Source organism: Heterodontus francisci, chromosome 36 (assembly GCF_036365525.1).
Source record: "Heterodontus francisci isolate sHetFra1 chromosome 36, sHetFra1.hap1, whole genome shotgun sequence".
NCBI lineage: Eukaryota > Metazoa > Chordata > Chondrichthyes > Heterodontiformes > Heterodontidae > Heterodontus > Heterodontus francisci.
This window is the reverse complement of record NC_090406.1, coordinates 28,229,846-28,244,785: the sequence shown is the minus strand read 5'-3', so window position 1 is coordinate 28,244,785 and position 14,940 is coordinate 28,229,846. Positions and strand designations below refer to the sequence as shown.

General features: G+C 43.1%; 1 protein-coding gene and 1 long non-coding RNA gene across 3 annotated transcripts in view; one reads left to right on the top strand and one right to left on the bottom strand.

Moving 5' to 3' along the window:
• adamts10 (ADAM metallopeptidase with thrombospondin type 1 motif, 10) overlaps positions 1-14,940 on the bottom strand; it is a 202,042-nt gene that overhangs the window by 78,755 nt on the left and 108,347 nt on the right. Inside the window, exons 11-12 of the mRNA XM_068016396.1 lie at positions 8,751-8,897; positions 5,723-5,864 (exon numbers count right to left, since the gene is read on the bottom strand). Of these exons, the coding sequence (XP_067872497.1) occupies positions 5,723-5,864; positions 8,751-8,897 (289 nt within the window). The remainder of the gene's footprint in view (positions 1-5,722; positions 5,865-8,750; positions 8,898-14,940) is intronic.
• LOC137351690 (uncharacterized) overlaps positions 1-14,940 on the top strand; it is a 49,647-nt gene that overhangs the window by 16,952 nt on the left and 17,755 nt on the right. The window lies entirely within an intron of this gene.

Sequence of the window (14,940 nt, the reverse complement as noted above, 5' to 3'; positions counted from 1 at the left end):
GGGCCCATGCTCGCATGCATATGCAATACACACATGCAGATGGACAGAAAAGAGAAGAAATAAAGTGGAAATGTTTGAGGCAATATCTGAAGATGGCTTTGGTTACTGTTCTTCGAGCTCACTGTAAAGTCCTTAATTGTAGGTAGGTTTGGCTTTTCGTTGGGGCCCAGCAATCTTCATAAGCCTTGTTTGATGTCGAAGACTTTTCTCTCTTGAATTTCATGTGTCCTCAGTGGGTCCAGAGGCTGGTGAGAAAGAGATGGGAGCAAATAGGAGAGGTCTTCTCACTCCAGGAGCAAACAGTCTTCTTGCCTTCAAAAACTCTGTGGCTAGTTCAAAAAACCCTGGCCCAGCCAGCTAGTCATGTGACCAGCTGGTTTAACAAGTCCTGGCTTTTGTGGATTGTATCACCTAAGCAATGCTCTTTCTTATGCCTTCAATGTCTGATGATCAAAATCCATTGTGGGTTGAATTTGTCAGGGAATGGTCCTTTTGTCTCCACAAGCACTGCCTGTTAGTATGCAAATGTTTTTCAGCTAAGTGTCTGGCAGCCCTTGTAACAGGCCTTCTCTTCTTCACAGCAAGTTTAAAATCAATGTTCATATGACCAAATTACAATGCCTCATTCTTGGCAGGTGGGGGCCTGCATGACATCTCCATACCCAGCAGAATGAAATGCGATTTGAGAAATGTGCATTTAATTAAAAAGGGTTGAGAGAGAAAATATAAGATACAGGAAAAAGCATGCATCTCTCTCTCTCAATCATTCACATTCATTCATAAATCCCAAGACTTATTACAGCCTGTATTTTCTTGGTAGCAATGTTGCTTCAAATTGCCCTTTTTTTGGCATCCCAATAAATATGTGGTTCTTTGGGGAGGTTTTTCTTCAGTTTGCCCATTTCCATGACAGCCTAGGGTGTCTTTGAGATCGTTAGGTTTAATTAGCCCTGAGTTAGAATTTTTTTTCAGCAGTCAGTAGTGGCCGTGTCTATTCTGAACTCTCTTTCAGTGCTTTGCTGAGTCATGCAAAGGTTTTTGACTTCAGGTTGGTTCTTTTTTGTTCTGACTGTGGGGGAGGATTCTTTGCTAAACCCTTTGTCCTCTGGGACACTCCTGCCTGCAGGTATTTGTGCAGACTCTACTGCACTCCCCTGTGGCACTTTGACTAGGTGAGGCATCACCCTCACTGTTTCTGTGCCCCCTAGGGGTCTTTCTTTGTCTTTGCAGGTTCCTGTAAATGCTGTTAGCAACTCTGGTGGGGTGCTTCCTGTGTCTGCATTTACATAGGAGGATGTGGGTTTAAATTTTCACATTTTTTTGGGTTGGCAGATCAGACAGTAAAGGTTTTCATCTGGGATTCCTCCTGGACTTCCTTTAACCTGCCCACTTTGTCGCTTTTTCCCCTTCCCTTTCTAACCTTTTGCCAGCCTTGTGCCTGCCTGTCCCCTTTTGTTCTCAGCGGAGGTCTCTTACAGTTCACCAGCCCTCTGCTGGAGGGTCCTCCTAACGGTACAAGATTTAGGGGTGCAGGATTCACTGTAGGTTGGTGTTTCCCCTCAACCTGGCACATTCCCCTCAATTCCTGCAGTAATCCACCACATCTTTGTGGAGTATTGGCCAGTCAAACCGCTGTCATATGCAGGCTTTGGTCTTTCGTATATCGGCATGTACAGCCCCTGCAGTCTCATTGTCCCTTCTCTCCGGCACCTTTGCAACACCACTAACTGGTGAACTCTGCCCACTCCTTGCTCTCAGGTCTCTGAGGAGAACTCCATTTCCTAATCAGTACCTCATTCTTTTAATAGTAGCAATCAGGGACTCCCTCTGCTCACTTCAGACTGGGCAGCCTGTACTAACTCTTGCAATACTGGGTCGACTCGCTGAGCCTCAGCTAGGGAAAATTTATTTAATTCATTCCCTGGGTCTTCTAACTTTCCAAAGAAAGTCTCAGATAGAAAGACCTCATAGTCATCTGTCTGCAGTGCCAATTCAGTCTCCTCTGGGGGAGCTGTTTTGATCACGGCCTCACTCGTTACACATTCAGGGAAACTGCAGGGGACCGTCTCCTGCCACTGCCCTGTCTCTCTGACCTCCTGCGGTCTTTATGTCACTACTTGGGGGGGCTACCACCTTCACTCCCACCAGATCATTACCTAGGAGCATGTCAACCCCGTCCACAGGCAAACTAGGGCATGCTTTCACTGGGGTTACTCTGGGTACAGAATTGTTAAAACTATCTCAACTAATCACAAAATTCAATGAGGAAGATGTGGAAACGTTTTTTGTGTCCTTTGAGAAACTGGCAAGGCAGTTAAAATGGCCTTGCCAGCTGAGACCTGGCCTCTTTTATTACGAAGCAAGCTAACCGGTAAAGCCCATGACATTTATTCCTTGTTGCCAGGTGAGAGTTCATCAAGTTATGAACTGCCAAAAAATGCTAGTCACCCCCACAAATCCGAAAAGGACAAAGGGTGAGAAGGTGATAGCAGCCCAAGCAGTCCTGGGAGAGAAAGAAATGCAGGACACATGGGGGCCCTCCTCTAGCCAAAAAGGAAGGTGCTGTGAGCAGGAGTGAGACCCGGAGACCTTATGCCAAGTAACTTTACCCTGACTTGGGGAGCTACTAGCTTCAGTTGCACAGATGTTTGTACTCAAAGCACACACAACCACAAGAAAACCTGTACTGGAATCTTGCTCCTTTTTGATCGGGACAATTTGTCTTCCCACTTCCAATTTCTCTCATTTGGCTGTGGGTAAAATCCAGGACGGTAGCCCCCAAATTTCTGTTACTACCAGGTGAGAAAGGGGTCTAGGTTTTCCTCTGAGCCTTCACCTGGTCTTACTGTAACAGGGTTTAATTTTAAACATACAGGTGGCACAGTGGCGCAGTGGTTAGCACTGCTCCAGCGACCCGGGTTCGATTCTGGGTACTGCCTGTGTGGAGTTTGCAAGTTCTCCCTGTGTAGTATAGGTAGGTGGTAGGGGAATTGTGGGGATGTGGTAGGGGAATTGTGGGGATGTGGTAGGAATATGGGATTAATATAGGATTAGTATAAATGGGTGGTTGATGGTTGGCACAGACTTGGTGGGCTGAAGGGCCTGTTTCAGTGCTGTATCTCTAAATAAATAAAAATAAATACCTTTTTTTTAGCTCCCCTTAGTGAATCCTTGTTCACTAATTTCCAATTGTAGGGCAAAGAAACTAGTCAAATAGATTTTCTTAGGTTTAAAGAACAAAGGTTGAACTTTATTAAACTTAAACTCTAATTCAATTAACGCCTATGGGTATGCGATGCGTCCACTCTAGCATGCATAAGCGAAACACACATGCAGATAGAGACAGAAAAGAGAATAAATAAAGTGGAAATGTTTGAAGCAATATCTGAGGATGGTTTGGTTACTTTTTTTTGAGCTCAATGTAAAGTCCTTGATTGTAGGTAGGTCTGGCTTTTCATTGGGGCCCAGTATTCTTCTTAAACCTTGTTTGATGTAGGAGACTTTTCTCTCTTGAAGTTCATGCGTCCTCAGTAGGTCCAGAGGTTTGTGAGAAAGAGATAGGAGCAGACAGGAGAGATTTTCTCACTTCAGGAGCAAACAGTCTTTCTGCCTTCAAAAACTCTGTGGCTAGTTCAAAAAACCCTGGACCAGCCAGTTAGTCATGTGACCAGCTGGTTTAACAAATCCTGGCTTTTGTGGATTGTATCACCTTAACATTCTCTGGAATGCTCTTCCTTACACCTTCAATATCTGGTGATCAAAATCCATTGTGGGTTGAATGCATTACGGAATGGTCCTTTTGTCTCCACAAGCACTGTCTGTAAGTATGCAAATATTTTTCAGCTAAGTGTCTGGCAGCCCTTGTAACAGGCCTTCTCTTATTCCCAGCAAGTTTAAAATCAATGTTCATATGACCAAATTAATATGCCTCATTCTTGGCAGGTGGGGGCCTGCATGACAGGGTATTAAAAATACAGACTGGGACGATGGGGCGTTTATTCCAGCTTTAGTGAGTTTAACATTAATCTGTCCAATGACTGCTTTGCCTTCACCTTTGATTCTGATATCTGGCCAAGGCTGTGAAATTTTGATTTTGACATTGTGGGCTTTTTTAAAACATATTTCAAAACTGAAGCTTTTCTGAAATTAGATTGAATGGTTTTAATTTAATTAAAGACAAAAAATTAATATAGCCCCGGTTGTCTCTGGTTTGAGCTTTGCACAGAAACCTTTTTAGGATTATAAACTTTCTTTGTCCAGAAGTGCTGTTCCTTGCATCAACATCGATTATTAATTTACAGTCTTAGCCTGCATTTTAAACTCAGCCCACCAAATAGGTAGTAAAGTAGGTCCCAGGGATCCAGAAGAGTAATGGTCCAATGGAGACCAGCAGCCTTCGAGTATCACTCTCTCATTTTTAGTGCATTGTGCCACCAATTTCCATTGGAGCCAATACAAAGAGGCCCACCCTTTCCTCACATCTTGGGCTGAATTTTATTATCGCGGTGGCGCGCTTTGAACTTGGCGGCCTTCAGACATGGAAGCATCACCGCATAGCCCCCGCGATATTTCACGTGGGGGCTCATTTAAATGGAAGGGGCGGAATGACCACCCCGATGATGTAGAGGGGGCAGCATGCAGCGTCCCCAGCAACGGCATCCAGCGCGACCGTGCAGGCGTGACACCATTTTAAAAGGGCTTCGAGCCCTTAGATGAAATTTTAATATTTAAAGGGGAATTCATTTACACCTCATTTTAAAATTTTATTGCAACCTGGAGGCCCTTTCAGCCCATCCCCTAATGTCTGTTTTAGGGCCACCGACCCTGAATAAACTTTATTGACATTGCAAACTTTCCCCCCCCCAACCTCCTAACATTTGCCCTTCAACCCCTTTCCACCATCCCCAAAGCCAATAAAAAGTGTTGTCCCCGCTCTCCCACCCCTCCTGCCCTGAAATTTTCAGTCCCCCACCTCCCCACCAGTGTCTCGCCTCAGAACTCCGTAGAGTTCCAAAGGCATGCGAGTTGTGGCTAGTGGCTATACAATCGGCATAGGACAGCCGCTGTGACCAGGTCAGTTAATCTTCATTTTGTTTTAATTAATGTTAATATTTAAATGAAGGCCCCGCTGCCAAGCAGCGGTGGGGGGGGGGTGGGTGGGTGGGTGGTGGTGTGGTGGGCGCACTGAGGCCTCGCTGCAGCCAGTATTATGCGGCGGGGCCTTCTCGGCATTGTGGGTCATGGTGGGCCCCTCCCATGAGTATTTTACGGGACCCCCGCCACGACCCCCAACATCGAGGGGCTTATAAAATTCAGCCCTTAGTTTTGAAAAGCAGCTTTCTTTGTACAGTATTATAGTATGCTGGCAATGATTAAAGTAACATTTACTTGCAGCTATTGGCACATCACAAACATAAAAACATCTATATTTTATTAACTGGATTCTTTCTCACAGCTGTTAAGAATTTAAAGGGAAATTAGTGTAGGTAATCGCTGTTCGATTTACACTGAATTTAAATCATAAGCATAACATTATCCTCATATTAGGCATAGAGTGGCAAAACATGTAAACAGACAATTGTAAGAAGTCAAATTAGAGTGTGTAGACACAGAGATAAAGATAATTTTGTCTACGCTATTGCCTACAACAAAAGATAAGCACACCTTCCCATTCAAAATGTCTCAATATTTCTCAAAGTAATAAAGCAGGAAGACTCTCTACCCCATATTTACACTGGCGTGATTTGACTCCATATTGGAAACGGCACTGTTCATCAGCATCATACACCTGACCGGGGGCCACCGTTGGGTAAAAGAACTCCTGTTTTGGGGGTGCATTGATGAGACATCTACCATGTCCTGAACTGACAAGAAAAAGAATTTTTATTACAGAGGAAAAGCAAATTGATTACTTTCCAAAATTATATATGTCATCAAGGAAACTTAAATGAATAACTGATAAAAGAGTAAAACATTTGAGAGAATAAAATCTCCGTGCAAAATTCCTTTTCTTCCCTTTTCAATGATGGCTGTTCTTGTTAAATGAATAACAGTTAAATGAATAAAATATTTAAATTAATTTAATTTAAGCATTATAGTGCCTCCCTAAAGCCTACTGGAAAAAAGGACTTAACACAGCAGTGCGTTAAACTCTTTTGTTAAACTTTTTTTTAACAAACCTTTTTGTCTACGTGTGAAAATTGCCGAGTAACTAATTCTGTGATGTTTCAGTGTTATTTTCCCTTCAACATGTGTGAAAACTGGAGCACTTTTGGCAATCAAAGTGACAAGTGCTTTTGTTTCAGCGTAAAAACCATCTCATCAGGTGCTGATGCTCCACCCATGGTTTAGCGAAGTGTCCATTGACACCACTGTGTTAGCCAATGGAGATGGGGCAGAATTTACAGCAAGCAAATGTATTTTAGAGCAAACAAAGTTTATTTACTTAGCAAAGATAGCAAAATCTATTTTCAGAGTTTACTTAAAAAGTCTGCAGCAAACAGAACTGATGAATGAAACTGCAGCAGCTTCTCCCAATAAAAGCATGGTGATTTCGAAAACAAAATACGGTGAGTGGAGGACAGTTACATACAAATTATGTGGATAAAATCAATCCCAGCACTTAGAGCAGTGTGGTCTCCAGGTGTGATTGATGGAGAAGTTACCCAATCATTTCCATTCTGGCCGGCAATAGTGGCATCACTATATGCAGCTGAATGGAACAGGTAAGTATATTTCCAACACTGCCTGGGGGCCAAGAGGGACAGGAATGTTTCCCCAGCCCCCCAAAATCCTCCTTCCCCCCCCCCCCCCTCAAAGTCCAGTCCCTCACCTCTTCACTGCCCCCCCCCCCAACCTCTTAACTGCTGAGGCCTGGTATGGCAGGCCTTCCCATCAGCCAGCCTCTCAATCTAGCTGGCTGCAGTCAAGAAGTGGATTCAAAAAATTGGAGAGAGTTCCTGCTGCTAAATTTGGCAAGGCCTCTGGGAAACCCATATTTCTGGGATTTGCTAAACCTCCTCCTCCACTACCCCCTCCATTATTATGAGGGCCTCTGTCTCTGTGAATAGTGGAAACACTACCTTTAAAGATGAAGGTTATTTCACTTGCTGATAAGGTGAATGGGCCAAAAATTTCCTAGATTCCCAAAGCGAAATCTCTAGTTTGTTGTATCACAACCACCTTGTTTTTTTAAAGAAATCAGTTTGTTGTGCTGCATTGTAAAGTGTATAATGGAATGAAGCAAATGACATTAATACACCTTCCGTTACCTGCAATAAGTGTGGGGCCATTTTTGTAGTACTTTTAGTTGCAAACTAGTTTGCATTCTTGCCAAACTCAATACTATAGTTAAAACTGATATAGGAATAGAACAATTAAGTGAATAAAATTACTTGGCAAAATGATTATTCATTTAACAGTTTTTCTCTGTAATTATAAAACTCAAACTTTGGCTTGCTTGCTTTTAATACATTATCTTAAGAATGAATATATCACAAAGAGATACACTGAAGCATATCATTGTCAAATGCAGTGGAACATTGTGTATCACGTGCAGAGCAAGATGGCTCCATGTCTGCTTTGAATATATGAACGTACACAATTTATCACAGAGAAGGATAGTATGAATATTCAGATTTCAAAGTATCTTAGATTGATTCTGTTGTTTAAAATAGCAAATGACAATGCAGCCATGCATGTTCAGATATGCAAAACTCGGCCTCAGACATGTGACCATTGCAGATGTACAATAAATGAATATGTGATAAAAGCAAAATACTGCGGATGCTGGAAATCTGAAATAAAAACAAGAAATGCTGGAACCACTCAGCAGGTCTGGCAGCATCTGTGGAAAGAGAAGCAGAGTTAACGTTTCGGGTCAGTGACCCTTCATCGGAACTCATTAAATGAATATGTGATGTTTCATTGTGCAGGTTTTGTGACCAGTGACAAAATCTTGATAATTTATGAAGAAGTTTGAAAGGCCTTACCTAAATTTAAACCAATATACTATTAAAATAATTTTTCTACAAAACTGGTAGGGAAATAACCAATCAAATTTGGATTTATTTGTGAATATTAAAATCTTGGTCCAGTTCAGACCATTTAAAATTTAGTCAAATCTGTTCCTTTAAGAAGCTGTGGTGTGCAGTAGATAGCTTGCGTTCTGTATGACAAACACTATGCTGAGTTTTTATATACTATGCAGTTTAGCTTTTCTTGTTATTCATTTTGGCTGAATGGTAATGTTTTATACCTGGGTTTCTTTCCTCTTAAGTCACCTGCTAAAATAGAACTACTGCTTTTGTTTCACCTTATTCACTGAGCAAAGCCCGACTCCTGAGCAGTACATCACCATTCAATGCACATCAATTGTGTCAACTGGTTACACTGGGCACTGCAACTTCCCCCAAAATTCAGAGCAGGAAAGGTTTTTACAAGTCTGGTCTCTGTGCTTGTAAAATGCAAATCTAAAGAGCTGTAAGTCAAGTTACTTTAGCCTCTGGGCACAATGTAAATCAATGCACTAGCTCCAAGTTTAAATCAGTTCAAGAGTCTGAATCCGTATTCTGAATTAATTCCCAACGGCCGTTTTCATCTAAAACAAGACCAAAGCACTAGTTAAAAAAAAAGGTCAACTGCAATTACATTATTAATTACTTTGTCTAAAACTTGGACACAGCATGGACCCTGACAGACACCTGGCTACTTTTTGTTTTTATATTTTATCCTATTTTCTGACTTCTTACTCCAAGAAGCTGGTGATGTAATCCCTGCTGCATGTTGACCAAATGAAAGGATTCGTTTTCACAGTGATATGAGCAGCCATCAGCTTTGCTGTTTCCTGACCTCTCGGCCCACAGGAGTTTCCAACTCCATCATGATTCATACCGAAGCTGAAAGAAAGAAAAGCCCAGTAAAATGGGACAATATACTCTTGGATATCTATAACAGCTAGAAATACCCCATTATTTTGATAAATTTAATTTCTTTGTTCACTACATGCTTTCACTGTTGTTTCTTGGGAACAATAGAGAAAAACGGGCAGAGATTTGATACACTCGATTTCTAGCTTATTTCAGCTTCTCTTGAATGTTCACCCACGGTCAGACACAAGCCACCATATCATGCCCCAGAATGGCAAAATATTTAAAGTGGATACATACAAGTTCCTCCACTGTTGAAGGCCACAAGTCCTCATTTAAACAGGGCGCTGATTTTCTTTGCACTGCATTAAAAATGCTGAGAAGTTTAAAGAGGCAGGCAGAAAGTTGGCAAGAGGTAAATAAACCGCTTTTGGCTGTTGTGCTGAGACAAATTGTGAGATTTCCTGTTGCAATAGGGATGCACTGTGGGTTGGAGTAATTGAAAAGAGCTGGGGACCTCTTGGATTGCACCATCTCTTTCAGCAGAATAGGAATCCCTTTGGCAGACTGTTCTACATCTGCTATGTGGTGAAAGAGGAGAATATAGAAGTACTTTTGGATACTAGGAGAGCACCTACACACCATTTCCACACTGCATGAATAATCAGTCCCATAGGACTTTCCTTCACATCTGTTGATTCACTAGGGAGGGAGCCTGAGGGCTATGAGACTTGGCTCGTAGGTAGCACTCATGTCTCAAGAGTCAGAAGGTTCAAGTTCCACTCCAGACACCTGAGTGAATATATCTAGATTGTCACTTCAGTACTGAGGGAGTGCTGAACTGTCAAAGGGGACATTAGAACAAGGTTCCGTCTGCCTTCTCAGGTGTAAGTGAATGATCCAGTGGTACTATTCAAAGATGAGCAGCACAGTTTTCTCAGTGTCCTGGCCAATATTTCAATATATATTTTTCAATCAAAATACAGTAAAAGCTTTAAAAGCTTTGTTATCAGACACTTTACCAACCGGAAAGATCTATTATCCAGAATTTCCAAAATCATCTGAGGCTTGCTTCCCAATGCTGAGTTTTCCCCGAGTGCAGCCGATTGTTCTTGGCATTACTGTACTGTCATTCGTGATGCTGCCAATAGTCATCTTACTGGCATTGCCAGCAGTCCATCTCATTGTGTCGCTGAGCTTATGTAGTATCGCGATTTAACTCCCCATCACCTTCTACATCTACAGCTTTAGTGTAATTTATATATTACGTTTACTGCCCCTCAAGAATTCTATGCATCTTTACTGCCTCAAGATCTCTGGATTGTACATCTTCTTGTTCTTTGCATGTAATCATTTATCTTAAAATTAAAGCTATTGCATGGTATTTTTTTTTATTCTTTCATGGGATGTGGGCATCGCTGGCTAGGCCAACATTTATTGCCCATCCCTAATTGCCCACTGAAGGCATTTAAGGGTCGATCACATTGCTGTGGGTCTGGAGTCACATGTAGGCCAGACCAGGTAAGGACGGCAGATTTCCTCCCCTAAAGGACATTAGTGAACCAGATGGGTTTTACAACAATTGACAATGGCTTCATGGTCACCATTAGACTAGATTTTAATTCCAGATTGTATTGCCTTGGTAGTATGACTCTCGATTAACCGGAATATTTGACTGCCTGGCGCCTCTCAGGTCTGGTGCATACCGGATAACAAAGCTTTTACTGTAATTAAAAAAAAATTATCTGGTTGTATATCTCATTAATATTTTTGTGATCTTGCTCGGCGCAAATTGGCTGTCACACTGCCCTGCATTACTATCGTGACTACACTTCATAACGACTTCATTGGCTGTAAAGCATTTTGAGATGTTCTGATGTCATAAAAGGTGCTTTATAAATGCAAATCAATTCCTTATTCCTTGCCTATGCAATCCATGCCAGAAGCACATGCAGCCGCGTGACAGGCATGGTAGGATGGGTTTTACCAGCCCTTTGGAGATGTGCTGGGAGGTGGGAGGAGCAGTAATACCCCGGTGTCGGGTGAGAAACCTGATGAATTAACATTGCAACTGGATATAACAAAAGGAAGTCAGGCTGGCAGGTGGACATCATGCCGGATCATGGTGGGAAGGTAATTAAGTCTGCTAATCAGGCAGGCAATTAACTGCTATTTGCAATTTTTGACAGGTGCGCAGGAACAACGGGGCTTCAGAGCCTCGCCAGGTATAAGAAGGCGGTGGATTAGTGGAATGTCAGTGTTGACTACAGTCAGAAACCATTGCAAATGCTGGTGCAGCTTGGTAGAAAGGATGGAATTGATTGGGCAGCAGAGGTATCAATTGGGAGCAGGTACAAATTTGCCTTTCACAGCGGGGACATTCTCCTTGAGTGCAGTCTCGGACTTGGCACTTGTATGTACAGAGTAAGAGGAGGTGGGAGGCCCTGAGAACAGAGTGTAACTATTTGATATGGGTCTCATTCACTCAGGCTTCAGGGCCTCCAGTGAGGAAAAGCATCAAAGAGAGAGACAGTTGCAGCAACCCGAGAGAGACCAGGAGCATTAGCCTTGGAGGGCCAAGGATGAGGAGGGTGCAGAGGGGCACACAACCAGCCACTTGCTTGCGGAAGAGGTTACCCACCAGAGAGGGTCTACCATCAGAGACTCAACTTTCTGCAAGTATCGGATCCAGAGGGTCCACCATCACATCAATCCCCCACTCCCTTTAAAATTAAAAAGTAGGAGTAGGAACAGCACCAGCAGCAGCCCCAGCTGCCTTCTCCTCAGCCGCATGCCCATCCACAGGACAGAGGGGATGGACACCGAAATCCACATGCAAGGAGGCAAGACTCCATCACAGGATCTACAGGCAATAGATCAGCTCTCTCGACATGTCTGAGCACCAGCGCCTCAGGAGGTTCGGGCTCACGGCATGTCACAGCTGACATCTGCATTCTCCTGGAACAAGACCTCCTTCCCAGTGGAGAAGGTGGGCACGCATTGCCAGTGGCTGTCAAGGTGCCAAGACCTTTCACCAAGTTATGTGCTGTCTTCTCCTGCAATGAGAGAAAGCAGAGAGCTATGAGTGTTGGTAATGCTTTGGAGAGGAGGGAAGGATGAGATTTATGGAGGGTGACTGTGTGACAAGGGTGTGAAATGGGCAATAGGATGAGGCGAGTGAGAGTGTTGTCTGCTTAGATGGGGGATGTGGGGTACCTGGAGAGAGAGAAATGAATGTAGCTGCAATGTGTGTTATCCTGAGGAGTGCTGTGCAGGAGAATGCTGGGAAAGGCAGAGTGTGGGGCTTGGCATCTGAGAGTTTACGCCACTCACTTTCCTGCCCTCCTGAGATCTTGGATCCACTTGATTCACTGTCTCCAGATTGGGAGAACCACACATCTGCTGCTGATGTCCTCGCTCACTTCCATCCATGCCTGCTTGGCTGGAGGGGTTGTCCTCTTCCTCCTGTCCTTGGGAAAGATCACTCTCACTGCAGTCCCTCAGAACACACAGCAGGACCTCCAGGTGAGAGTGAGACCCCCACGGTGAAGGGGGGTGGGGAGGGTAGCCTTCCCAGGTCTCCTCTCTATTCCTGCAGTTACTGCAGCTTCAAAAATCCAAGTGCTAGTGAGACCTTGTAACCCGTTAGAAATCCTTATTTTGACAGAATGGACACATCATCCCACCCACCCTCCCTAATTGTTGGGGGAACCCGGAGGCAGGATACTAATTCCGTGGCTGAGTTACTGAGCCACGGCTAAGTCTGCCCATTAGTAAGTCAGGTTCCCAAACTGAAACTGGTCCCACCGTTCCAGCTGGGATGAAGTCCACAAGATTCTGCCTAGTGTTTCTCCACTATAATTCTTTACAAAGACTCAAGCAAATATGCACTTGTGCCACCCTAAGATACTGTTCCATTTGAAGTAGTTGTGAAATAAATAATTGGATCCAGTTCGGCTGGACCAACAGTAATGCAATAATTCCTTGAGGACTGTTTCAAGATCGTTCAAAGAATGTAGTTGTATTGCAAAGTACTTGCCTAAATTAACTTTGTAAATTATTCATTTGTAATTAAATTGGATTAAATATTTGAGTTTATATGAAATGGGGTGAGTCCTTTCTGCCTTCTAGATTGGTGAGACACAAAATTCTACACAATTTCAGTCTGCAGCATTACTGCTAAATAAAGTAATTGTTAGGTTCGGGTTATTTGCATTCTCAGATCTTAGGGAGTAAGGCTTGCTTGAGAATCAAGTATCAAACAAAAATTGTGTTCAATTAGCCTGAACTGTTATTTGAGCTGCAATTCAGTTGAAGCCACAAAGTCCAATGTTAGTAATGGGTTAATATTCATTAAAGTAGCAGAGCATTTCAATAGGCATTTGTTACTGATATTGTAGAATGCAATATGCCTGCTTTTAAGTGTTCCAAATTTGAATCTATTATATGCACTGAGTAGCCAATATCTTTCATTTATATAGCACCTTTAATGTAGAAATAAATCCCAAGATGCTACACAGGAGTGTAATCAGACAAAAAATGACTTTGAGCCAAAGAAGGAGTTATTAGAAGGGGTGATTAAAAGCTTGATGGACGAGATAGATTTTAAGGAGGCTCTTAAAGGAGGAGAGAGATGGAGAGATTCAGGGAAGTAATCCTCGAGTTAGGGTTTAGATGGCTGAAAGCACAGCTTCCAATGGTGGGGAGATGGTGAGGATATGAAGTTTATACTGGGGACTAAAGACGATGGGCAGGACTTTGCCCTTTGGGTTGGGACCCTGATATCAGGGTCAAATAGGAGTCAGAACTCTGCACTGTGGGAACAACAGTCACCCGGTAGCAATTTTGCTCAAATTGGCCAATTAGTGGCCAGAGAGTAGGCTTGCCACACAATTAAGGACAGCGGGAAGACACAACAGGAGGCCCTCCAGCTTGAAGAAGCAGCAGGCTGCCTTTTCAGGTAAGAGACAGAGAGAAGGCACCTCCATCTCTCCAATTTCTTTAGCTTTGACATAAAAAATGCCCCCTAGCAGCCGGGCCACCATTATGGAGGGGGAATCCCTCCACAGGGTGGCATGTGGCTGCAGCTGAAGCCAGGCAAACAGGCGGGCCTCAAAGGCAGCTGGCCTACCCCGATGCCTTGGCGCCCAGAGGCCGACTGGAAAATTTCAGTTGGCTTCTGATAATAGGTCTTAATTGGTTACCCAAACCTTGTGGGCAGGTGTCCCCTCCATTCCACCCTTGGGAAAATGGCCCAGCGTTGGGATGGTGCCAGCAAACCAGCAGGCTGACCGGTGGTGCAAAATTCAGCGCCTACATGCTTCTGTGCGCGACCTTATTGTGGCCTAAAAATCCAGCCTGATGACTTTGGTCTTTGCAATGCTGTTTTGCTGGAGAAAATTATGGTTCATTCGTGACTGGATGTCAGATAAGCGGGTTGACAACATAGAGGCAATGGAGAGATAGAGAGAGGCAGCGTACATGTGGAACCTGATGCCATTGTCTTTGCATCATGTTGCTGAGGGTGGCATGTAGATGAGGAATAGGTGGAGGCCAAGAAATGATCACTGGGGTTGAGAAGAGAAAGCCTTTCTGGAGATGTTGGTGTAATAGAAACATAGGAATGTTAATGTACACGTAGATGGCTAAGAAAAAAAAGTACTGAATCAAATAGTATGATTAAACCCCAATCAGAAGTTAAGATTGATCTCAGGTAGTTAAAATGTCAAGAAAGAATTTTGATAGAGAATCATAGCACATATAGCACTTCCATTTCTCCTTTTTTCCTCTTATACCAAGTTTACAGCTATTACACAGACATTACGATAGAATCTCTTCATGGCTGGCATCAATTCACAATCAAGCAACAAAAAGGCATAATTCTAAATCATTACATGATAAACAATGTCAAATAATTTCAACTAAGAAATAGTTCTTTATTTACTAAGATGCTTGAAGTAGAAATTCAGTTATTGATAGACAAAACATTATCTAACTGAAACTAAAGAAGTCTGAATAACATTCAGTTGCTTGAGCTGATAATTTACTCTACAACAATACATTTCTTAAAACT